This window comes from Mesocricetus auratus, unplaced genomic scaffold (genome assembly GCF_017639785.1).
Source record: "Mesocricetus auratus isolate SY011 unplaced genomic scaffold, BCM_Maur_2.0 Super-Scaffold_100018, whole genome shotgun sequence".
NCBI classification, from domain to species: Eukaryota; Metazoa; Chordata; class Mammalia; order Rodentia; family Cricetidae; genus Mesocricetus; species Mesocricetus auratus.
Genome location: NW_024429199.1, coordinates 38,129,878 through 38,156,857, shown reverse-complemented (window position 1 = coordinate 38,156,857; position 26,980 = coordinate 38,129,878). Strand labels below are relative to the sequence as shown.

The following is a 26,980-nucleotide window of genomic DNA, read 5'->3' as shown; positions in this document are numbered from 1 at the left end:
TGAGATGTAGATGGATCCAAGCTAACAGTTGGTTTTAGTGTGTGTGTCTGTGTGTGTGTCTGTGTGTGAGAGAGAGAGAGAGAGATTTTCTGAAAATATTTAGATGTCTCAGTGACCAGAACAATAACCTCAATAGCAATTCCCCGAGAGTGTATTTATTTGTTAGATGAGTTCGTATTAAATATTTGAAGACCTTATCTAAAAATCACATTAATCTCATGCATTTTATTGGACAATATAAAATATACATGGATATTACAGAAAAACCAAACAACACAGAAATGTGAAGTGAGCCTGCCAACTCTGGAATGCATGGACAAAGGGAAGGCAAGGAACAACAGACATTTTAACATGAAGGAAATGGCTTTTCTAACACGCATTCAGTTTGTCCAAATAACAAACAGTTACTGTGTACACGAACTATCTGCAGGCACAGAATTTATTTATGCTTATCCCACATATTCTTACCACTGAAATATCTCTAGGGTATATATTCAAACATACTGAATAATTAATATATATCAAGAATTGTTATTTACACACTTGTGCCATACATTTGGATAAACAAAATGTTATTTCACAGGATAAAGGTTATAACCAATATGGGTTATTTTTAAGTCTCTTATATGACCCCTGACATGTAACTCATGAAAAATTAAAGGGGAAATAACAACATATTTAACACTTTAGACAGACCAAAGTCTGGCATGAGGAGGTAACTGCTTGAGTGAAAGCCAACCTAATATGGTTAGTTGTTTTTGTTTGGGCTTGCAGGAGGATTGCCTAGTTGGATTGTCAGTCAGATGGTTGTTTGTTAGCTTGGTTTGAGAAAGGGTTTCACTCTGTAGTCCAGGCTGGCCTGAAACTCACTATGAGGCCCAGAGTAGATTCAAACGTATATCAATATTCTCGGTTACTCAAATGAGTCACTACCTGCCACTTCCAGACTTCTCCCGATTGTAGGGTTGCTTTCCTTCCTGAATGCTAACAATTCCTCTCAGGCTCAAAACTGAGCGGAATCTGAGATGCAGAGCATAAGAGGCACAGCCTCTGCTGTGCATGTCCTGCCTTCCACACTAACCATATAGAACCCTAAGTTAGGACAATTGTCTCTGGGCCCTGGAAAACATGTAAGATATTAAGAGTCTACCATGTTACCCTGATCTCATGACCACACACTGTATGCATGGATTGGAGTGTCATCCAGAAACCTATAAACAGGTATAATTATTATGTGTCAAACTGTATGTACTTAGGATAGATAGATGTTTATGGGGTTGGAGAGATGGCTCAGATGCTAATGGCACTTGCTACTCTTGCAGAGGACCTGAGTTCAGGTCCCAGCACCCACATCAAGTGCTTTACAACTGCCTGGGATCCAGTATCAGGGGATCTGACTCCCTCTTATGGTCTCTGCTGGCACCTGCATGCACACACACACACACACACACAGAGGCACACACATGCACACACCTATAAGTAAAATAATTTTAAGTAATATTTTTGGAAGACCTGCACACCGTTATCTTAAGATGTGAAGCCATCAGTAATGCTCCAAGTCAGAAGGTCTGTAGTTCTAAACTCTGTGCTCATACAGCCCAATCTAGGCATGAACCCAGGGGATTCCTGTGGGTCCCAATGCACGAGTTATTGAAGTAATGGATGGTTTTAGGGCTGAATATTGACCTAGGACAGGCACTTTTTAACATTTATTTATTTTGTGTAAGTGTGTGAGCGGGTGTGTGTGTGTATGTGTGTGTGTGTGTGTAAACTTGTATAACAGATTGCGTATGGGGCAGAGGAAAACTTGCAGGAGTCAACTGTCTCTTTCTACCATGTGGGTCCCTAGGACTGAACTCATGCTGTCAGGCTTGGTAGCCAGTGCCTTTACCTGCTGGGCCTTAGCAATGGCACCTTTGGAGACCCTTTTCCCCATGATATGTTCTCATTATATCATCAAGGTAGATAATTGTCACACGCCGGCCGAATTTCAAAACTACGAGAAATTTTTGAACTGCACAACTTGAGAATTGCACCCCGTCCAGGAGGCAAGTGATCAGTGTTGAAGTTCTAAGTGGCACTGCGGGCAACTGCCATGCTCGGCAGCCGTGTCTTTGAGGCACTCACAGGCAACAAAGTGATGGTGGTGTGAATGGACCAGACTCTCCAGACATTTGATGATCTCATAGTCAGGAAGTGCCAGAGAGGTCAGGTTTAAGCCCAGCATCTGGGAAATCACCTCCCTGAAGTCCACCAGCTGCAAATATTAAGCAGAGATACATTAGCTGGGAAAGAAGAACACACCACCACTGCCAGGTCAAACGCAACAACAAAAGAGGAAAACACAGATTTGCATGAGGTAGGCAAAATTACCCACTCTAGCCTCAATTATGAATAAGTAGGCTTGCCTGCTAAATAACTTCTGAAATTCCCCCAGGTTTCCCAGGCTTCCCCAATCTCATAATCTCTTGTGAGTCAAGTGGCCATGTGTGTATTTGCTGCTGAGTCAAGAACCCCAGGATACTATCATCCCTGAGACTCTGACCTCCCCCTAAGTCTGTTCTGACATCCTGGACAAGAGAAATTATGACTGAGTATGTGCTCTGGGACCCCAAAAGTGCTATATAAATGTTGATATGAGCCTATCCATGAATGATAAACACGGCTGCATTGGGATGTTAACTGGGCAATGCATTTCTGACACTCAAAGAGAAAGAATGAGCTGATGAACACAGGACTTCTCAGTCCTTCTCAAACTACCTTACAAAGACTGCTGCCTCGATATGTGGTTCCAACACTGGGCTCATCTGAGATGGCTAGGTGTCCATGGAGAAAGGGCAAAGTAGAAGCCAGAGGGACTAGTCAGAATAGGCATCACCTCCCTTCATGCTCTTCTCGGGTGCTTTCTGTGGTCCTAGGCTAACACGGGCAAAACAGGGATATGATCCAGACAAGCCCTCGCTAAATCCCTTCCATTTCAGAAGAACACCATCCAAACATTTATCCCCACTTCCTCCCTGAGGATGGCCCAGCATGAGAGACGAAGGCTTCTCTTAGTTACACATCCATCCCACCCCCAAAGTGTAAGTTGAAACATAATCCTCAGTGGGATGGTACTGGAAAGAGGGGCCTTGTGAGTTAATTAGGATAAGATCACCACGGTAGAGTCTCCAAGACAGAACAGGCACCCTTATCAATGAAGCCCCAAAGAAGTTTTACCATCCAGAGTTCGTGAAGACGTCATTTAAAAGCCTGACACCCAGTCTACTGATGCCTTGACCTTGACTCTCCAGACTTTGACCTAAGAGAAATAACCACTCTGTGTATGAGCTACTCCCCTTCCCAAGCTTTGTCAAATCACCTAAACAGAACAAGGCACCAGTGTTGCCTCTCCAATGCAAGGGTTTCCTCTAGAACTTTCCCACCCTTTTTAATGTGGCCAAAACTCACAATTCCTGAGATGTTTTCTTCCTGAGAACACTTGCTCTTAGAGTTTGGCTCTTCCCAGCTCTGCCTGACACATGAGTCAAAGCAGAGTAGGGGAAAAAAAATCCTAAGGGCAGAGTCCATTCTCTGCCCTTTTCAGCTTCAGAAAGTGACATGCTAGTCAAAGGCAGTAGGGGTCACACTGCCCGGGACAGAGTTCTTTATGTCTGACCTGATGTGCTCGGGAGATAAAATGCTCCTCCTTGCAGCCAGCCAGCCAATGTGTACTTTTTTATGGCCTACGTCTGCGCTTGGTCAACCATGAAGTCTGGGTGCCACTGTTTGGTATTGGAGGCTGTTTCCTGCAACTGATCTCTGCGGGAGATAAAGCTCCTCTGTGAGTTCCTAGCCCTGCTTAACATTAAACGATGCGAGATGAGGCAAGCGCCAGAGGCAATTATAAAACTCAATTCAAAACATCTCGTCACCACCAGAAGCCGGCTTCACACTGGCTTTCTGTGGCTTTGATAAGTACATCAATTTCTTTCTCTTTCTTCTAGTCTATGTCATGCAAGCATGAATTGCTTTTCTTGGCCAAGAAACTCATAATGATTATTGGCATGCCAAAAAAGATGCTGGCAAGTGGGCGGATCTGTTGAAATGATACAGAAATCTTTACGAATAGTGTTGGGGAAAATGTATGAATAATGCTCTCCTTGGCAGCAATATACTAAAATTAGACCGGCATAGGGGGGCTGAGTGTGGCCTTGCACAGGATGGCACGCCTGTTCTCAAAGGTGTCCATATTGCTACGTGTGTGACTTCTCATGGAGGCTTTTAAACCATCCTGCCATGCCCTGAAAAAGGATTACCCCAGCAGATCTTTATCTACCTGCTGTTCTCTCCTCTCAGATTCTTCCAGATACTTCTTCAGGGTCGTCAGCTCACTGGCGGCCAACTCTATCATGGCTCTGGTCCTTCCCTGGTCTGCTTTAGCCTCTTCCTCTGTAGTTTCCAGCTCGGACTTGAGCAACACGATCTTCTTCTCTGCTTTCTCCTTCAGTTTCTCCAGGTTGTCTCGGGATTTAGTTAAGTCTTCGATGGCTTTGGCCTGCTCCAAAGTTTTAATCTAAGGAGTCAAGAGAATGAGGATCATTTCCCTTGTTCGTCTTTAGGAGATCCTGTATACCAAAACAACTAGGAAGTCAATGGAACTCACTTAACTATTTTACAAAGAAAGAATGGACTTCATTCCAAGCAGCTACAGAGACCCTGCAGAAGAGCAGAAGCTGGGCATACATGACCTCAGTTACTGCAGCTTATAAATGACAGCGCACCCTTTTGGGGGAACTTAACGCAATAAAATTGCAGACAGCATGGTTCTAGAGTGAGGTGACTAAAATAAAGCCTTGAGCAAGTCAGACTGTCTGTGCTAACCAGTAGGCCCTGTGCCTTGCAGCAAAGTCACCTAGCAATGACAGAATGCCCACTCTTCTAACAGCGTCACGGGGGATGGGGGGGCGGTCAACAAGTTTCCCTCATTGCTGTGAGGGAAATCCCCCTCAGCAGTTATTCAGCGGAGTCTCTGGAAAGCACTTATGAACATGAGGCAAAAGATGTCACCAAATCCTGTGCAGACAAAGGGCAGAGATAGTCCCCAACTTGAGACTCACCCCAGGGCCTTGAAACCCTAACAGAGGCTCCTGGGATGGGGGATGTCTTCATTGTGAATTTGTGAGATCCCACCACAGCTCCTTACAGAAGAATTCAAGTAAGTGAGTAGTGGACCAAGAACAGCTCCAGGGACAGACCCAACGGGGACAGTGAAGGAATGAAGACAGACAGACAGACAGACAGACAGACAGACAGACAGGAGGAAAAGCTGACATCAGGTGGCCCATGTTCTCTGCTGGCGACACCTCATCATCCCAGAAGCTCAACATTCTTCTTATAAATTGAAGAGAGGAGTAGGGCTATTACAATGATGGACTGTATTCTGGAATCCTTTACAGGTCCCTGCTCCTTTTGAATGTTCCCTTCCTCCTTCTATTTATTCATATTTAAGAAAAACTTATTACAAAATTGTCTTGTTCTTTTATTTTCCAATAGTATATTTATTACAAATATTTTTCATTTATTATATTTTATTTTCCCTTATATTATTTTACTTTATTACATTTTATGTTGTATAGCATATATTCTTTATTGCTATAATAAATATTTTGTAATTTGGAAAAAACCCTTTATGCTTAAAACTGTTTTTAGTTTGGGTTATTTTATCACAGTAACAGATATACTTTTAATTCCAGTATTTGAAAAGTGGAGGCAGTAAAATCAGATTTGTCCACCTAGTGAGTTCAGGTCAATCTATAGGACAAAAGAGCTTACCTGAAAAAAAATCCAAATAAATAAGCACAAATAAGCTACAAGGCAATGTCTACTAAAGTGGTTAAAATTACAAAGACAATTACAAAAGTTAGCAGGGACTTAGGGGAGTTAGAACATTCCCAGACTTCTGGGTGGAATATAAAATTACCATCTAGGAAAGATGGAAGGCAGTTTTGAAAATGCCTAATATATGATCCACCAACTCCATCACTAGCTATAAGCCAGAGAGAGGCAAAACCACACATTGAGATGTGTTATAGAGCAATAAACAAGAATGGGGTGCTATGACATAACGCAGGTGAACCCTAAAAACTTCTCAACATGAGAATGAAGCCAGTGTCCAAAATCACATGATTATCTTCTTAAGAAAGAGACACAGAAGGTCTGGGAGTAGTGGAAAGAATGGGGAGTTACAACTTATGGGTGCAGAGTTTCCTGGGATATGCTAAAATACTCTGAAAGTAAATAGCTCCTGGATAAGTTTGTAAACACTCTTTTAGAAAACACAGAAGTGCATATTCTGAGGTGGTAGCACTCCTCTAGAAGGTTCTAGAAGACCTTAAGTGACATAGGACATTGGTAACTGGAGGGTGTGCTTTCAAAGTTCTACCACTTACTCAGTCCCCTCCCTCCTTCCAGTCTGCTTCATATCCACCGAAGGTGGGAGAAATCCCTCCTCTACAAGCTCCCAACACCACAATGCCCTACAGACATACACAGAACTAAGAAACTATGAGCTAAACCTCTGAAATCGTGAGCCAAAATACTTCTCCCTGTCCTCAAGGTGTTTGCATCAGGCATTCTCTTTCAGAGAAGAGAAATCTGACACACAGGGTCAAGAGGTAACTGCAGGGAAGAGCCCATTTGAGCTGCAGATCAGAATGGTGGCAGAAAGAGCAGAGAGACAATAATAAATGAGGAAGGAAGCTAGCATCTTCACCTGGTGCTGATGGGTGTCATGGGGTAACCTGATCTAAGGTTCTGTATCTCACTAGAAAACAAGAAGGTTAGATAGAAACTATTCTAAGACATGCTTTGAGATACTCTTGAATGTCTAGCAGGACAAACAGACATACCCTATGGTGTTAATCTAAATCAAGGAGGTCCACACCAAAGGCTGATAAACTCGTGAACTAAAAACTAGTGTCACAATTTCCTAAAAAGCCAAATTGATTTTTGCTATGATTTGAATCCTTGCGCCCTCTAAAATCCTAAACCTTAACCCCCAAGGGCATACTGTGAAGGTATAGGGCCGTTAAGAAGTGATAAAGTGCATTTCAAGGGGAATAAATACCTGTGTAGTTTGAATAAGAATGACCCCCATAGACTCATATGTTTGAATACTTTGTCACCAGGGAATGGAACTCTTTGGTAGGATTGGAAGGATTAGGAGATGTGGCCTTGTGGGAGAAAGTGTGCCAAAAGCCCAAGTCAACACCAGGTTCTCAATATCTCTCCCTCTCCCTCTGCCTCTCCCTCTGCCTCTCCCTCTCCTTCTCCCCCTCCCTCTCCCTCTCCTTCTCTACCTGAAGATCAGGATGGAAAGGTCTCAGAAACTGCTCTAAAACCTGTCTGCTTGCCACCATGCTCCCCACCATGATGATAATGGATTAAGTCTCTGGAGCTGTAAACAAGCCCCAGCTAAATGCTTCCTTTTGTAAGTTACCCTGATCATGCGTCCTCACACAGTACAGCAGGGACTACGATGCCCTATAACAAACAGAAACAAGGCATTGTAACACTGATAAAACAGGTCGAGCTTTCTTGTCCTTACACCAGATGAGGACGTAGCTAAGGGGAGTCTTAAATGAACCAAGAAACAAGATAAAGCAGACATTAAATCCCCACCTCGCCCTTGGGCCTCCCAGCCTCTAGAAATCTGAGAGCTACATTTCTGCTGTTTATAAGCCATCCAGCTTGTAGTACATTGTTACGACACTTGAGGACTAGTACTTTTCTAAACACAAAGAGGCCAATGGCAGTCATGCTTGACTTCATAGTCACTCAACAGGCTCTATGGATGACATGAATTCTCTTGGGATTCTGACAACTACAATGGACATTTCTGAACTCATTGTCAAAATTTGCACTCAGACCACAGAAGGGCTTTCCTGTCTCTTTGCCCCTCACCAGAGAAGGCTTTACCTCTCCCAGGTGCTTCGGTATTAGGGTCCTTGAGATGGGTGTGTCCATGTCAACCACACACACAGTCACTGAGGACATCACTACTCCTTACACAGAGGAATGCTTGGATTATAAGGAAGGGAGCACAAGTCCAGCCACCAGGACAGAGCTGGGAGCCAGCAAGAATGACAGGAGCCAGCAAGAATGACGGAGACTTTAAAATCAAACTGACAGCAGATTCCTGGGAGTACGGTGGGCCTAAATTGGTTTCTTAATCCCCCTGAGGGAACTTCCCAGAGAAGCCCAGAGTTCAGCAAGCAACTGGCCTCTAATTTTCCTCTAGTAGGACAGAACTGGTCATAAAAAAGATTGATATGTCATTGGGAGTCCAGCTAGGACGGGGAAGGTTCCCAGGGTGCCACTTGTGATAAACACTGTGTGCTGTCTGCTTCCCAGGAAAGAACTGTGTGATCTGGTGGGTAATTCTCTCTTCTACCTAAGTATCAAAGGCCCAGACAGGAAAGGGATTACATCTGAACTCTTACGTGTTGGCTGACCCTGGGGTCTAATTCCCCAGCTGCAGTTGTTAAAGACAACATCTAAAAGTCTCATCGTGCATGAGTCTCTACATGAAGTGGGGCTGCAATGTTCTAATGCAGAGGTTCTCAACCTTCCTAATGCTGTGGCTCTTCAATACAGTTCCCCGAGTTGTGGTGACCCGCAACCATAAAGTTACTATCATTGCTACTTCATAACTAATTTTGTACTGCTATGAATCATAGTGCAAATATCTGTGCTTTCCTATGGTCTTAGCATTTGACCCCTTTGGGGTCATGACCCACAGGTTGAGAAAGACTATTCTAGAGTGTACTGATGGCCAAAACAGATGCTGTGTCCACAAAGATACAGCTCTGTAGGGAGACATTCAACTGTGTCCCTAGCAACCCACACTCAGGGAACCGGCAGCACGGTTACCCTCACCCCTCCCCCCCCAAAAAAAAAACCAGTCTGCCTTTTCAGGCCCTATTCACTGCGCACAATGAGAAGAGCAATCCAGGAAGATCTGGGGCACAGCAGAACAGAGCCGACTCTAGGAAAAATGGCTAAGGGCTACACTGGCTGGGTGGAACCATATCCCTAGGGAAGGAATGCGGGCAGCAGTGTAGGGAGAGATCTAAGTACCCATAGCGCTGACCACGCCCATTTGGGTGTGGTCACAGGTATGTAGACTGGGGGGCGGGGTAAAAGAGCTAGGGGGAGGAGACTCGCTCCCTTTTTGGGTTCCGGTTGCATTCTGGTTGTGTCCCAGAGAGCAGCAGCGTGCGAACCTTTGGCTGTGTGGCTTTCTTGACTTCTCATGTAAGTGACTTCCCCCTCAATAAAACATCCCTACTTTGTGTAGTTTAATACTTCTATGACAGAGCAGCTTCCATATGGAGGATATATGGAGAAAATCAGAGAGAGAAGAAAGCTCTGCCTATGGCTGAAGGCTGCTGTCTGCTCTGGTCCTCTCTGGGAGACCACGAAGGAGACACTAATGGCTCTCTCCTGGGTTTCAGAGCTGATTCTGGACCACAGCTTCTACAAGGGTTAGGTCACATGCTACAGGCTGACAGCTGTGCCTCCATCAGACAGCTAGTCCTCCATTCTTTCTCACTGGCCAGAATTAAGACCTATTCTTTGGGCTGACCACATTTAAATAAAGTCAAGAGACTAGTTCTGGTCAATGAAGACACAGAGCTGTTACATCATTCCCAGAAAATAGTCGTTCAGGTTTCCTCCTGGCTGGTGCCTGGGAGGAGGCCAGAGCCCCAGCAGCTACAGGGGACTGGAGATGAAAGAGAATGAAGGCATTGGCTAGGATGCTCAATTTGAAATCAGAATAAACCAGGCTTCTGGAGACCATTGAGAGGACCTTCTAAATGTGGTGTGTGTGGGGAAAAGTCTCCAAAGGCGCAGCACCATGAGCAGAGCCAAAGAAACACACTTTAGTCCTGCAACCAGACCAACAAAATGTACCCTGCACCTGAAACCAGTACCAAAGAAACACACTTTGTCCCTGGAAGCAGAGCCAGTGAAAGAAATGCACCCTGGCCCTAAAACTAGAGCCAAAAGGCTAGAAAGAAACACAGTTTGGCCCTGAAATCAGAGCCAAATCTGACTCTAAACCTATGCAGAAAACTAACCAATCCCTGAGCAGATCTAGCCATCCGAAGCTCAGGGATTGAAGTCTGATGAATCCCCACCCTTGAAAACTCTACCTCCTAAGAATCCCTATATAAACCCTGTGTCTGTTCAGCGTGTGGCTGTTCGGGCTGCCACAGTGTCCTCTGCCACCCTGGCAGAGGGCAGTCACTCTCCTGGATTCTTCCCTCCCAATAAATCTCTTGAAGGAGGTTTGGGTGAAGACCTTCTTTCAAGGAGCAGATACGACCCTGGGTGGAGCAGAGCAGAGCAGGGCTGTAACACTTTTCGCTGGGGAAACCTTCCCTGGCGAGTCTCAGAGGGACTGAAGCAGCCAAACTGTAACAACTATTCTGGGGAAGCCCTCTCCTGCAGGACAGGAGCAGAGCTGATACACTAGGGAAGCCTTTCCCTGAAACAAGGCTGTAAGCTGCTATGCTTACTGTGACCTGTGGTATTCCTTGGCTCCCGAGTGCCAGAATATCTTTCTATCCAAGCTGTAACACCCAATATTCTGTGACTCAAAAGTGCCATAATCCATCCCTGTCCATCACATCCAATCCATCGAAATGGCTATAGTATGCCCACCCCCTTACATACACACACACACACACACACACACACACACACACACACACACACCACACACACACACGGGTAGTGCTGAGGATTTTCCTGCGACCCGTACATGCAAGGCAAGCACACTAACATTGAGTTACTACCCCAGCTCCTTGATTCTTTTCAGTGAAAAAGTAATTAACACCCTTCCTGTTTGAGACACTGGCATTATGGGATGTTTCAATATATTCCAGAGAAACTGAGTGTAGATGGACCAGGTGTGAACTGTCCGGCTGTAGAGAGGTTACACAAAACCTCTTCTACGTCCTCTAGAAGCCTGCCACATTTTCTTATAAGGTGATATTCGTGCCAAATAATAATACTACTTTAATAATCCCAGGTTAAGCCAGGTGTTGGTGGTGCATGCCTTTAATCTCAGCAGTCGGGAGGCAGAGGCAGGCAGATCTCTGTGAGTTCGAGGCCAGCCTGGTCTACAGAGCAAGTTCCAGGACAGCCTCCAAAACAATACAGAGAAACTCTGTCTCAAAAAATCAATAATAATAATCATCATCATCATCCCAGGTTAATGGGAAAAGAGCAAAGGTACAGTCAATGTGTACATCATACATTCATGCAAACTTAAGGCCATGTGGTGGAACACACACACCATCATGCAGGGAAAATCTACAGGCAGGACAAGCTCAAAAGTTGCAGTTGGCACCACACATTCTTGGTAATGGTGATTTTTAGTTAAACAGCATCATTGGTCATACTGAATTAATATTATTAATTTCTTAGTTTGAGCTTCAACCCTTTAATTTCTAAATGGTTTTGGTTTCACAATGGTAAAAGTATAGTTCAACTGACAAAATCTATGTAGTCTTAAGTAAATGACATCATAAAATTATTCTAAATTTAACTCCAGAAGGGAGAACTATGCAAAAATAGTTCTGTCTCTCAAAAATAGTTCCATAATACTTAGGTTTGCAAAATAATTTTCAATGGTTTAAAATTTAACAGTTTATCTGGAAAGGGTCTGTGTGTGTGTGTGTGTGTGTGTGTGTGTGTGTGTGTGTGTGTGTGTGTTTTCTTGCTCTAGAACTCAAGAAAGCTTAATGCATGGGCCTTGCAAGGAGCTATTCAGATAGCCTGGAGTCAAGGTCGTCAGTCAGCCTTGGTGTGCAACAGACGTGGGAATGTACATGACAGCTGGAACACAAATGTTCATAGCAGCTCTACTTGTAGCAGCCCCAAAGTAGAAACAACTTGAATGTCCATGCACCGCTAAATGAACAAACAGAAGGTGGTACATCTACCTAATGGATAATTACTCACCCATCAAAAGGAATCACAATGGTTAATGTTATAGGTCAACTTGGATGGACCATGATGTCCAGATACTCAGTGAAATGGTGCTCCAGATGTTTCCTGGAGGATGTTTGCAGATGAGACTAAAAATAGATAGGTGTTTTTGGTTTTGTTTCACTTTTCTTGGCCTACACAGCCTCCCACTATGTAGCCAATGAGGTCCTCAAATGCATAATCCTCCTGCCTCAGCCTCTGAAATGCTACAGGTATTCTTGGAGACAGGGTTTCTCTGTGTAATAGCTCTGGCTGTCCTAGAACTCACCTTGTAGACCAGGCTGGCTTTGAACTCACAGAGATCTGCCTGCCTCTGCTTCCCGAGTGCTGGGATTAAAAGTGTGGGCCACCACCACCCAGCAAGATGCTACAATTATAACCGAGGCTCCGAACCTATTTCAAACCAGCTAATGTGGGTAGGTGTCTTCCAAACAAATAAAATCCAACATACAAGCAAAATAAATAAGCAAATAAAATAAACCTCCCCTGAATAATAAGGAAATTGTTAAGCAAAAATCCAGAACGGAACTATGTCACACATGAGCGACAACAGAACCTGTCCATCTCCCGTCTTTGGGCCTTTTCTACAATATGCTCTTGTACTGGCTAGTTTTATGTCAACTTGACACAAGCTAGAGTGATCAGAGAGGATAAAGCCTTGCTGTAGGCAAGCCTATGGGAAATTTTCTTAATTAGTGATTGGTGGGGGAGGGTCCAGCTCACTGTGGGTGGGGCCATCCCTGGGCTGGTGGTCCTGGATTCTATAAGAAAGCAGGCTGAGCAAGCCACGAGGAGCAAGTCAGCAAGCAGCGCCCTCCATGGCCTTGCATCAACTCCTGCCTCCAGGTTCCTGCCTGACTTCCTTTAATGATGAACCCTGAAATGGAAGTGTAAACCAAATGAACCCTTGCCGCCCCAGCCTGCTTTAATGTCTCCTCACAGCAACAGTAACTCTAAAACAATGCTCTGACTCTCAGTAAGCAGAGCACCTATTTTCTCAACCCCCTCGTAAACAAACTCCTACCTAACAAAGACCTGTGTAACTGGCCTGCTGGAAGTGAAGATATACTTTTGTCTCTCGGACTTTCAGACTATTGAAACAGTGGAACCCAGGGATCTCACACAGGGAGAAGGAAAAGGCCAGACATTCGTCAGACCACTTACGGAGGAGACTTGACACACTGAGCCATCCCACCAGCCCCACTATTTTTTCTGTCTCTTTTATTTTGAGGTCTCACATAACCCAGGCTGGCCTTCGGTTCTCTTTAACCCAAGAGTAGCGCTGGACTCCTGATCTATCTGCTTCTACCATCCTTCCGAGTGCTGGCACCGCGGGCACGCACCGCCATGCCCGATTCGAGGCTGGCAGACAGTAACAGGGAGAGGAGCCGCACACTTGCCTTGAGTTCATTGGTGTCGGCCAGTTGGGCTTTGAGCTCAGTGTTGTGTTCCCGACAGGCGCTCAGCTCCTTCTGCAACCTCTCCACCCTCTTCTCCAGCTTCCTGATGGTGAGATGGGCCTCGTCCCTCTCCACAGCCAGGCCTGTGCGTGCCTGCGTCTCCTGCTGCAGCTGGGCAATTTTCTGCCGAAGGAGGCTCATGTGCACCTCTTTGCTCTCCAGTCTTTCTTTCTGAGTCTTTAGCTGGTTTGATACAAACGGATTTTTTTGACAAAATAATTGAACAGTCAGTAAATATAAATGAATTACTCAGATAATATCGATTTTTATCTGCACTTCAATGAGACTCATTTGCAAACCATCAGGAAAAAAAAAAGACCACTGGGTTCCTTTCCCTGATTGAATTTTTTATGCATATTTTTCCAAGAATTAATTCTGTAGTTACAAAGAGTATGGGACAAAGGAGCCCCAGAAAATGAGACAAAAGTCAGCTCTCCACAGCTGCTTCATCCAATATTCTGTGCCTCATAATAAAATGTAAAATTACTTTTAAAGACTAATAAAATAGGCTTATCAAGAGCAGAATAAGTAGAATATAATAAGACATAGACAAAATCCTCTCCAGTACTCAGTGGCCATGACTGCTGCTCTAGCGTTTTCTGAAATACAAGGTCCCGCATCGAACTGAAAACTTGCCCTAGATAATTTACGCCTCTTAGAATCCTGCTGAGTAGCTCCCAGGGGGAGGGTTGATACATTCTTGCAGAAGATGTACCCAGGAGACTTTTAAGGAAATTGTTTACAAACTTCAAATCTCAGGAAAAGACTTCATGAAGATTTCGCTTCTTTGAACTCTTTGTGTTACAGGGTGAGCTCCTCCAGCCAAGCAGGGAGCAAGTTCTTGGAACATCACTGATGTTGGCAATCGAATTGATGAAGGGAATTACAATAGGTTGTATGAAATGACTACGAGAGGAGTCTCCTGAGCTGTGACTGTCACTTCACTGGGAAGATATTAAATCCAGGCAGCTCGGTCACTGGTCATGGGGTATCTAGAAGAACTGTTGAATGCCTGTGGAATGCCCAATGCCCGGGCTGAAGACTGTAATGGGACCCCTCGTTATCCCTTAAGTGTTCCAAGGTGGAAGGACTTAGCTGAAAAACTACTTTGCATTTCTTGCCTATCAGTGACAGCTGTGTCCACCCCTGGGCCACCCCTTAACAAACCTGTCTGATATTTCTCTATCCAAATCTTGTTTAACATGCTTGAATGTTTTTGTTTATTCTTTGAAAATTTAACACATGTATCCATTGCATTTTGATCTTATTGAAACCCCAACCCACTCGCTTCACTCAACCTCTTTTCTACTCCCCAGAACCTACCACCCATCTCCTCCCGACCTCAAACCCTCTGTCACTACTACTTTATCATCATCATTATTACTCCTATTTCATTCCCACGGAATCCAGTGTTGACTATGTTCCAATGGTGTAGGACCATCCAAGTTTTCTAACACATTTTTTATTTATGGTGTGTATACTAAGAGAGCACATGCATGCCACAGCATGTGTGTGGGGTGTGGAGGTTGCAAGAAAGAATGTGGGAATCTATCCTCTCTTCCTATCTTGTGGGTGCCAGGGATCAAACTCAGATTGTTAGGCTTGGCAGCAGGCTCCTCTACCCACTGAGCCATCTGGTCTGCCCCCAACTCCCTTTCTTGAAATAAGTCTTGTCAAATTGCACTCTGATGCAAATGTCCACTGATAAATTCTATACACCCATAATTTAAATGATGTTATAATTCTTAAGAAGGAATAGCATTGGGCTATTAAGAGAAGTCAAGTTTCTGAGGAGAAATGAAAAAAGAATATTGGCTTAATTTGACATCCCTGATGATGATTGGGTTTTCTGTTTTCTCTCTCTCAAACACACACACACACACACACACACACACACACACACACACTGAACTGGGTAAGGGCTAAGTGAAAACAAAGTTCACTCTATGAGACAGGAGTTCAAATTTTCTCTTATTAAAATTACCTCTCCTGTGAAATATATGTCATTCCTGTCTTAATATGAAGAAACAAAAAGAGAGGAACATGATTGCCCAAGATTGCACAAGAACCCAGATAGGACCCTACGCAAAACATTTCTCCTAGTAAGTATTACAAGAACGCTTCTGTGTTTCCTTTTTTCTTTCTCTGGTGCTGATAATTATACAACTAATAATTTATCCCTGTCATTCGTTCATTCATTCACTCACTCTAAACCATTTCTAACTCTGCCTTCAATTGGATGAAAAGTGAGCTCTTCCCTCTGTACTTTCTCATTCAATAGAGCTGGTTCCCCCAGCACCGTACAGTGCTCCAGCTTCCCTCCTCCACCACAAACTAAGGGATTTAACGGTTGTGTCTGCAAGTCTCTCTTGCAACTAGGTTTGGCCATGGTATAAACATAAGTTCAGCTAGCATCTTCCAGAATCTTCTTTACAAGCCATCACTTGCACCTTCAGCTTCCTTCTTCTTCCCCTCCTCCACCCTTCAGCATGGAACACAGACAAATGATTCTAGTTACGATTTTGAACCATGGAGATAAAGACCACCAGCACAGGCAATTCCAAAGCTTACAGGTGCAGAGTGATGGAGCCATATATTAGATTTTCAGAACTTAGAATCGAGACTCGGCTTCTAAATATATTATATGTGTGTGTGTGTATATATATATATATATATTATGCTTCCTAAACACACTGCCAGTCACAGTGTAATAAAATCATTGTCACACGTGGGCTTTTCAAACGTTTCCTTTCTCAGTGCTACAAAGTGTGACAATGCCTACCTTTCTCTGTAAGTTGTGAGCGATGGTCTTGTTTTCAATGACAGCATTGCTTTCCAGGCGGACTAGCTGCTCTGTGCGAGCTAAAACTACATCCAGACGCATGTCAAAGCCAAGGTCAGCAGCAATCTGACCCAATTTCATTTTCTCTGAAAGCTGATCCAGAAACTGCAGATACTAAACCCAGAGACAAGAATGAAAATGGGACATGAGAGTTAGGGTGTGGTCCCACTGAGTCCTTGTCGTTCTCACAAGCTTACAGGTGCTTCTCTTTAATGTCATCCCAGAGCCTGGATTCTGCCCCCAAGATTTGGATGTGAATGCTTGAACCACATTGCCAATTCTCTGCCATCTCCCTGTCCAAACACTCTGTAGTGTCCTGGTCAGTAACCTTGATGGCAGCTTAATTTCAAACACACTTCTAAGCCTTCCATATGACAAATGGGCTAAGCCCTTAATTCCACCCTGATCTCTGTGTGTGTGTCTTGACAAAAAAACCACTGCAACCTTGCCCCTCCCAGGCTGTCCCAGCACATAACAGTCACTCCCAAAACAGCAGTTGGAGTGTTTTTAGTTAAAACGCTTTCAGGGGTCCGGAAAGATGTCTCAGTTGGTTAAGTGCTTGCAGTACAAGCATGGAAACCTGAGTTTGAACCGAAAAGCACACATTTTTAAAAAGCCAGATCCTGAGTGTGCCTGAAATTCCACCACGAAGGAGGCAGAGATGGGAGGATGCCTTGGGGCTCACTCCAGCCAGTGTAGCCAAATTAAAAAGTTTCAGGTTCAGTGAGAGACCCTCGCTCAAAAGACAAGGCAAAGTGCAACTGAGGAAGACACATGTTTTCAACCTTTGACCAATCCACATACTTGCGCATACATGCATGCATGCCCATGTACACACATGGGGAGGGGGCTTTAGGAGATATTTCTTTATGGTGTTTCATATAACATGATTAGGTGACTTAACATTCTAAAGTATAACTTGTATGGAAGATGTCACATTTTGCATTCTTTTTAAAAATTTAACTTATTTTCATTTTATGTGTGTTTTTGCCCTCATGTATGTATGTACGTATGTATGTACATGCACCACATGCAAACAGTGCCCGAGGTGGCTAAAAGGGGGGCATTGGTTCCACAGGAACTGGAATTACGGGCATTTATTTGTGAGTCGCTATGTGGGTGGGTGCTGACTGGGTCCCGTCCAAGGGCAGCAGGGTACTCTTAACTCTTGTATCTCTCTAGCCCCCACAGTTCATATTTTAACAAACTAAACTTGCACAAAGCTTAAAGGTCTTCCTTCATCTGGCTGCTATTGTTTGTCTGAGCATATTGGGACACAGAACACTAAGTGTGTGCTACAGGAGTAAGTCAGTCCATCAAGGAGCTTGCGCTATGGTGACTGCAGGATTCGGATCCTATCTCCCACATTGCCTTCTCACTGCAGCAGCTTCTCGGCGTCTGCCACTTTCAGTGTTGAAACGATTGTAATTTCCTGCCGTCTAAGTGCATCAGCTTAAGGCCGGAACTGTCTATAATTAAGTCATCAGGATGGAGTTATCTACAAGTGTATATTTTCTAATTCTGTCAAGTAGCACACAGATAAATACAATTTAATCGTCTTTATCACCTACAGTAACTACCAATATAGCCCCATTCACTATGCTTTGACACCACAGTTTTATATCTGAGTTGTCACGTTGTCAGTTCTTCTTGTTCTGGTGGTCTCCCTGTGGGATTTTATTTAATCTCTTCTGTGCTTGAACATGACCTAAGTGCTATTGCTTATATTTTAAGTGAAAGAAGCAGACTGACCCTCATAGATTGGCCAACCTACAAAACACAATCTACAAATTCAATGCAATCCCCATCAGAATTCCAACACAATTCCTCACAGAAATTGAAAGAACAATTTTCAATATGGAAATACAAAGAAACCAGGATAGCTAGAACAAAGGAACTACTGAAGTTATCATCATCCCTGATCTCAAGTAGTACTACAAGCCTGTAGGAATAAAAACCACATGGAATTGTCATAGAAACACGCATGTTTATCAATGGAATGGAATTGAAAACCCAAGCCTGGTGTTGGTGGCTCACACCTTTAATCCCAGAACTCAGGAGGCAGAGTCAGGCGGATCTCTGTGAGTTCAAGGCCAGCCTAATCTATAGAATGAGTTCCAGGACAACTTCCAAAGCAATATAGAGAAACCCTGTCTCAAAAACAAAAACAAAAAAAAAAAGAAACAAAGAAATTGAAAACCCAGAAATAAGTCCACATACCTATGGATCCTGATTTTTAACAAAGACGCCAGAAATACACACTAGATAAAATACAGTGTCTATGCCAAATGATGCTGGTCAGAGTGAATGCTGCATGTACAAGAAAGCATACTCATACCCGCATAAAACCCAACTCCAAATAGACCAAGGGCCTCAACATAATCCCAGACACACGGAGTCTGACAGAAAAGAAAATGAGGAGCTGTATTGAACTCATTGGCATAGGAAAAGGCTTTCTGAACAAAACATGGACAGCAAGGCACTTAATTAATCAATCAATCAATTAGTCAATTAATGAGACCTAATGAAACCACAAAGTTTCTGTATGGCAACCCACAAGGACATTTGAACAAATTGTCAGGCTACAGAATGGGGAAAGGTCTTTACCAACTACACATCCGATAGAGGCTTAATATCTAAATTTTAAAAAAACTATTACTGATTCTATGTGTGGCCTGATTACTCTGCATGCCAGACAAGAAGGGATTCAACTGGGACCACAGGGAGGCCCCACAGAGGAAGTGCCTCTTTCAAGGACTTTGACTGCTCTGTATAATTACAGTTGAGCAGCTGAAGGAATGGCTCAACAGCTGAGAGTATAAACTGTCCATTTCCCAACCCCCATTCAAGTAACTCATCACTGCTTCTAACTCCAGATCCGGGGTATCCCACGCCCTCTTCTGGCCTCCCAGGGCACCTACACTCATGTGCACACACCCACACTCAGACACACACACATACACACAATTAAAAATAAAATAGATCTTTCTTTTTTAAGATTGCAGTTGATGGAAAGTTGTTTTATTTATTTATTTATTTATTTATTTACTTTTGGTTTTTTGAGACAGGGCTTCTCTGTGGCTTTGTGGGCTGTCCCAGAACTAGCTCTTGTAGACCAGGGTGGTCTCGAACTCACAGAGATCCACCTGCTGCTCTGCCTCCCGAGTGCTGGGACTAAAGGCGTTTTAATTCTTTTTACTAATTTTTTTTTGGTTCTGAGATAGGCTATCACCATGTACCCCAGGCTGGCGTTGAACTTACTATGTAGCTCAAGCTATCTCAATCTCATGGTCCTGTGCCTCAGTACCATACTAATATAGGCATGCCCAATTGGCTTAAGTCTTCAGCTTTATAGGGAAAAGGCGGGGGTTGCTGTGTGTCTTACTCATTTGAATCACAGGCCATCATGCGCTAGACCATGCATTCTACTCTGTACTGTACTGCTCTAGACTCCATCTAGCACTTAACCTCAGTACAACTTTACTTTCAGTTTTACGTGACCATGCCCTTGTTACTTTCATCTGCGAGAAACCCTCTGTGGATATAATCTGCTTTCATAATTGAGAACCACTTATGCATAATTTTAAGGAAGACTAATTATGGAAAGAAGGGAAGAGAAATCAACCTACATGCAGATGGGTCCTAGAGGTTCTAGCATTCAGGAGGGAAGTGAGAGAATCGACACAAGTTAGGGCCAGCCTGCATCACAGAGAGAGTTCCAGGCCAGCTTGGGATATGGAGTTCAAGGCCAACCTGAGCTACAGAGTGAGACCTGATCTGAAGGAGGAGGAAGAGGAGAAAGAAGGAAGAAGGAAGAAAGAACAAAGGAGAGGAAGGAGAAGGAAGAGGAGGAAAGAAAAAGATGAAGAAGGGGAGGAGGAGGAAGGGGGAGGAGGGAGGATCATGTCCCCATATATGGGAAAAAGAAAGAAGCTGTCACTCCCGCCTCCAAGTTCCTGCCACAGCCCACATCCATCTCCAACAGAACACTAGGTGTGGTCCTACTGCCCTAGTCCATCTGTCTCATGTGGACTGGCTTTTGTAGACATCTTTTAGGCATCTCTGCAAACCTGACCCCTAACGTAGCCATGGCATATCCTCAATTTCTTTCAAGTTCAGAAGAATGAAAAGGAATGAGTTTCCAGAGTTCACTTTTCTGTCCCCATATTCTCGATCCCCCACACCCCTTTTACTCTTCCTGCCATCTCTCCATGGACCCTTGCAGATCACAAACTCCTACGTCTTCACTGGTATCAAGGAAACCTTTCTTTGACCCTGCCTCTCATGTTCGACTCTGCATCCCTTCCCTTCTAGTCACACAGCACAGAGCAAGTGAGCTCACTCACTCCCCCGTTCCGCAAAACTATCTCCAAGTCATGCTGCCCTGCCCACGCTGGGGTCCTTAGGGTGGACTATTCTCTCAGGCTACCCTTGTCTCCCTCTAACCTACAGGTACTCTTTCTTCTGAGCAGTTGCATTGTGACATCTCAGCTCCCCCAGGCATGGGTTGCTTAACAGTGGATGTGGGTTCTGAAGCCTGCAGCATCACATGGTGCTATCACTGTGTGGACATCATGGACGGTCACAACTCGGATTTTTTTTAACATTTGTGGCGCTGAGGGCTTCGTTCATGGTAAGAACATGATCCGCCACTATGCAACTGTGGTCATATAGGAACACTCCCATACGTGCAGCCTACCACTGACAAAAGTATCATTAGGCATCAAATGCCTGCACTCTGATGTTCACAGTCATTAACTGCACTTTATGTTCTATAGAAGAAAAGAAACTTCAGATCTAAAAGAGCTTCACTTCCCATTCTTCTCTTTGTCGAGGCCCCATTAAGAATGCCACATTACACCATATGTAATTAGCCATTCTGCATTTTCTGACTATAGCATTTAAAGGCTTCACAGCATCTGCCCCTTCCCCCGCTGTAATCCTATTTACCCTTTAAAGATTAATTAAACTATCTCCCCTCATTGTCCAGAAATGTCTACAATACTTCATTAATACACTATGACAATGATAATATATATAGTTAAGAGTACAATAGGGTATCTTAATGCCTGTCTCCTCTATTAAATGCTGAGTCTTTAATAATAGAAACTATACATCACCCATACTTCAGCTGCCCCAAACCTTCCAACCTCATAGACAGTAGACATACAATAGATTCATACTGGCTCTAACCAGATTGACAATCAAGGGAACCCTAAACATAGGAAGAGACTTAACATCCCTTGGAAATTGGCTTGTAACTCAATACATGATCAGCCTGAATACTGCAAAGTTCAGGACACTCTCAGGTACACTTTTAGCCCATGACAGATGCTGGCACCACGGATGCACCCATCCCATTATTACTTTTTGTTTCTCAAGATTCAAGTTGTCTCTCAAGACATCTCCAGAAAGCAGTTCTCCCTCCAGGCGACTCAGCTGACCCTGAAGAGCCTCCAACTTGCTTTCTGCCTCATGGGCCCTCTGTAGGGCTTTCTGATGAAGCTCAGCTTCATTTCCCAACTGTTCAACAAACTCTGATATCTGGGCTTCAAGCTGGGATACCATCTGTAAAGAAAGATGGAGAAGAAGGCAGAGCCTTGTTTAGATGACACAAAGTGTTCAGATCCATCACTCCACCCCTGAAGCATAACCACTATGACACCCACTTGCAGATTCCTTGTAAAAATTAAATTTAAAATAGGTTGTTTGTAGCTGTTTTCCTCTGTTTGAAGTAAACCTACATTTCTTATCAAATTGATAATGGTGGATGCTTTTTTCATTTTTCTATAATTCCTTCAACAAGTTTACTCAATCAATATTTATAGATAATATCTACTTACCTAAAAATTATTAATTTAGAGATTTCAAAGCTAGGCTGGAAGAAAAAAGCTTCAGACAAAAAAAGTAATTTCAAAAGCCACAAAATATCATTTCCCCAGAGATTCTTTCACCACATATGGTTGATTAAAGATTATGTGGTGAGTTTATCATGAGAAGCAGCCTGGAGGTGTTACAGGGAATTCCAGTGCAGACAGACGTTTTTCTTTTATTTAGCCTTCTACTGAATATTGGTTGTGTATGTTCCAGACTTCAGTGGTACAATTATATACTAATAGTATCATTTTAATATCTGAAGGTCAAATTCTTTTTAATCTGGTGACACCAAAAAATTCTCCATATTTAAATCTTTCCCAGGAACCCTCTCTTTTGTCTTGATCATCCTGTCCCCAGAAACAAAGAGCAAAAGTTTAAACACAGACTTAAAGCACACTCTCAAACCACCCACACTGACTTTAATAAACTCAGTTTTTGGAAAATGCTGAGCCCGATAAAACTGGACTAAAACATTGGTGAATGAATACGTTTCCTTTTGCTTTGGGAAGCAGAGAGGAAGAGAATGGATGTTTACATGTCACTGAGGTGCCGCTCTACAGTGCTAATTGCTTCCATTGCTTTAGATTTTTTAGAGTTTAAATCAAGAATAGAACTCGGGCTTCGCTTTTTTCTTAATCGTTTATACAAACACGGCTTAATACAAGACACTGAAGCTGCCATCAAGTTTTTGGAAACACTATTTTATGTAAGATTTGATCTGACTTACCCTCAGACCTTCAGGGAAGGACCAATAAGCGTAAGTTAGTAAAGAAAGTCCACATTCAATTGAGTTTTCATCCATGCCTATGTAATATAATACAATAAATATATACTGTAGAATATTCATTAAGGATCTGTAGGAGGAGACTTTAGGACTGCGCTGTTAGCCATGCTAGAGGTGCATATGGATGTGGTAATGAAAGGGCAGTGAACTATGCCGCTAGCCATGCTCACTTTGGGGCGTGGCTAGAGGCCCATACTGAGGTGGGAATAAAAGACAGTACAGGAGAATCGCGCTCTCATTTCGGCTTCCGGTTCTGTGGCTGAAAGCTACTTGACCCATCTTGGTTGGTATTCTCTTGTAAGTAATCTCTACAATAAACAGTTACCTATACCCTCAACAAGTGTGCTGTTTATCGTTACAGCTACAAGGATCAAAAATATTATAAATTGCCAAAAGAAATCTTCCATGATCCTCCAAACAAAGACCACAATTATTTAATTCTTTGTTTATTTATTTTAAATAATGCATTAGTTTCATATCATTAAGATACAGTCAAGGCTCACTACTATTTGTAATACCAGTCCCAAGGTACCCAATGATCTCTTCTGATCTCCAAGGTACATATACATGCATGCAGCAAAATACTCATACATTAAAATAATAAAACAAATAGATTTTTAAGAGATTTTGAAAAGAATCCATCACAGAGAAGGGCACATAAGTCAGTAATACAATACATGTTTAGCCTGTATGGGGTTGAGTTCAACCTCTAAAACAATTCACCATTAGAAACAAAGAAAAAGTTCTCAGCACTGGAAGACAGAAGCAAGACTCTCACGAGTTCCAGGGCAGCCTGATCGATATGAGACCATGCCTCCATGTCCCCACACCTAGCCCCAGCATTATTCACACACAAGAAAAGAAAGTGTGGTTTCTGACAATGGAAGCTGTCTAGACACACCAGCCAACACGCAGGTAGTGGACCCAGGTCAATGGAGGATAGACTCTACCCAGATTCTTGTTCCGAGTGGACCCAAGAGAGTGACACCTGGAAGAGGTTAGACTGGACAAACTAATCTCATTCTATGTTTTTATGGCTCTCAGAGTACCACACCTGTAATACAATTCATTGTAGATTTCTTCGGTGGGTATTTCACATCAGTCTCTGACGGGAAGTCATTCGGATCCATGTTTGAGGAATTAACTTCCCCCCGGGGAGAATTAATATTATTACAGTGCAGAAGAGTCTCCTTGTCAGTTCTAAGAGCTATTGCTAGGAGACATGCTGAGAGCTCAGCACGGTACAGCCATCTGTGTCATCGGCTTCCCCCTCCAATTATGAGTTCAACCAACCAGATGTTCTTTCTTTAAAGAGTTTTTTTAAGATCTTCAGAAACTTCCCTCTGCTGGCCAGATGTGGTGGCCTATTCACTTAAGAGGTTGAGGCAGGTCACCCTTGGCTACAAAGCAAGTCCAAGGCCAGCCTGAGCTACCTGAGATCCTGTCTCAAAATAATAAAAGAAAAAAAGGCATTGTCCTATGTTGTAGTACCTAAACGATTTTTGTTTTGTTTTTATCTATAGAGTCTTTTGTCAACTAGAAACCTTTCTACAGAAGACAAATGAGGGGCAAAAGCATTTGAGTCGAAGCCAAGAGAATCCTGCCTGCCCACCACCTGTGTATACCCAAAGATGCTGCAAAGAAGCCCAAGGCAGGTCATGGTACAAACTACTAAGTGGATGGCTGAACTGTACATAATGTACCATACTGTTATGCTAGAGTCTGGAGTCTGGAGTGGAGTAAGGAGCTGTGGTCCTTCCCAGTCTGCCCCATCACAAAGCTGAGCTTCAGAACTCTGCTAGCTCTCAGAGCACATAGTTGTTGTTGTTTTCAGAATTAAATTGACTAAATTCAAATAAACTAACAGCACCATATGACTCCATTCTTGAGAACACCATATACCAGTACCTGAGTGTTCCCACCCAAACTGCAAACCTGTTGTTTTTCACACCAAGAAGTCTAAAGAACCAACAGACTTCTCCTTCTTCCATTCTTCCTTAGTGTTGTGTGTATGTACACTTGATGTTCTAAAAGTTTCCCTGCTGAGGATGTGGGGGCTTGGGGGTGGGGACAGCACAGAAACAAAACATATGCCTCAACTTGATTAATTGAAGAGGTTCTTCAGCAGGCTACCCTCCAAAAAGAAACAAGAGAGATTTGGGAAGTAAAGTCATAATGCCCTCAGAGCTAACTCCCCTCCCCAATGAGGCCTTTTGTTCTGAGACTCTACCAAACAACAACACGGGAGCTCCATGCCCAGATAAAGCCTCCTGGGTCACCTAAGGTCTTTTGGACATAAACAACTTTTTTCTCTTATTCAGATCATATCTTTCATTTGGAAGTATATAAAAATGAGTTATCAGATAGCTTAACGCCAAGGCTTAACATCAATCATGTTCTCCTTCCTCCGCATCAGTATACCACTATGTGGGTCCAACAATGTCCGCTAGTCAACCCTGCTCCCTCACTCTTTGTTCAGGCCAACTTTTGTTATAGTGCCAGCAGAAAAAATGGGTTAGTGCAACTAAGACCCTCAGAATGGGACTTATTTAGAAACAAGCTGTTTGCAGACATGGTGTTACCTTTGGGTCACTGGGGTGATATCTAGTTAGTTTGTTCTGTGTCTTTATAAAAGGAAAAACTTTGATGCAAAAACAAACATACACAAAAGGAAGGTACTGTGAAACCTTGGGGACAAACCGTGCACCAGCCAGGGAAGGTGTGTGTGTGGGGGAGAACCTGGGACCATCAGAAGCCAGGTGAGCTGTACGAACACAGGAACCAGCCTTGACCTTGACTGTAGAACTCTAACCACCAGAACTGTGAGCTAGGAATTTCTGTTGACGCCACCCAGCTAGCGGAGCATTGTTAATGCAGTGCTAGGAACCAAATAGAACTAGGTAGGATGCAGGTGCCACACCTCTGGCTGTTCAAACACCACTGCACCCGGGAGCTGGCATGCAGAGTCATTTTTGTCGGTGTGGCATGGCAGTGGAAGACTGCTGTGCTTCCTGGGAAATGTCTGCTCTAGTGAGTGGCAGGAAAATGATGGTGGGCTGTGAGATTTGGAGGGGGGGGTGTGGAACTTCCCTCAAGTCTTCAGGGGCATCAAGCGGTGTCCACAGCATCTGTCAAGCCTCCAGACTGTGAGACCCTGCAGTTGAGGCAGTAAGCAAAGCCAGCACCATGGTGAATGGTCTTGTGTGACTCTATATTTAGTTCAGGAAATGAGGAGGAATTGATCAGGTTGCATCATCTCTACTAATCGATTCTCATCCAGGTTAGTCAGGAAATGCCTCAAACAGTGGGGGAAAAATGCTTCAAAATGTAAAACTGAAAAATGTTTCATGTTTTAGCCATTGTGTAAGAAGCCTTCATTCTTAAACATCTGTTACATGACCTGAAATTCTAGGATAAATAACATCCAAAAAGTCCTGGATTCCTGGGAATGTAGAAGTAGGACCTTCCTTTGAAGCAGAGGGTTTCATCCAGGGATGACTTTGTCCTTGTGGAGGAGGAATTTGATAATGCCTAGACACAATGGTTGTCTCAAATTGGAGCTGAGGGTCCCATGGAATCTAACAGGAAGAGGTTAGGGATGCTGCTAACACCCTATAATACACAGGACTCTACCACTACCTATCACATACACATACATACATATACACATAAATACAAATACACACAAAAAGCTCACACATATATACACATATACATATACATACATACACACATGCATATGCACATACAAATACACAGCACACACACATTTATACACACATGCATACACACACACACACACACACACACACACATATCCCCTACACAGCTGAGTGTGGGTGCACACCTATAATCCCAGCAGCCAGGAGGCTGAGGCAAGAAGATCATGATTTCAAGAACAGTCTGGCTACATAAGGCCGAAGAAGAAGAAGAAGGAGGAGGAGGAGGAGGGAGGAGGAGGAGGAGGAGGAGGAG

General features: G+C 43.5%; 1 protein-coding gene across 4 annotated transcripts in view; it reads right to left on the bottom strand.

The window, feature by feature from the left end:
* Positions 1-205: 205 nt before the first annotated feature.
* Ccdc170 (coiled-coil domain containing 170) overlaps positions 206-26,980 on the bottom strand; it is a 74,643-nt gene continuing 47,868 nt past the window's right edge. Inside the window, exons 7-11 of one of the 4 annotated variants that reach the window (XM_013126764.3) lie at positions 21,712-21,912; positions 16,285-16,458; positions 13,443-13,685; positions 4,319-4,555; positions 206-2,257 (exon numbers count right to left, since the gene is read on the bottom strand). In XM_013126764.3, coding sequence (XP_012982218.1) covers positions 2,057-2,257; positions 4,319-4,555; positions 13,443-13,685; positions 16,285-16,458; positions 21,712-21,912 — 1,056 coding nt within the window. In that variant the 3' untranslated portion in view covers positions 206-2,056. The remainder of the gene's footprint in view (positions 2,258-4,318; positions 4,556-13,442; positions 13,686-16,284; positions 16,459-21,711; positions 21,913-26,980) is intronic. The other 3 variants (XM_013126769.3, XM_013126770.3, XM_013126775.3) reach the window with 3 other exon arrangements.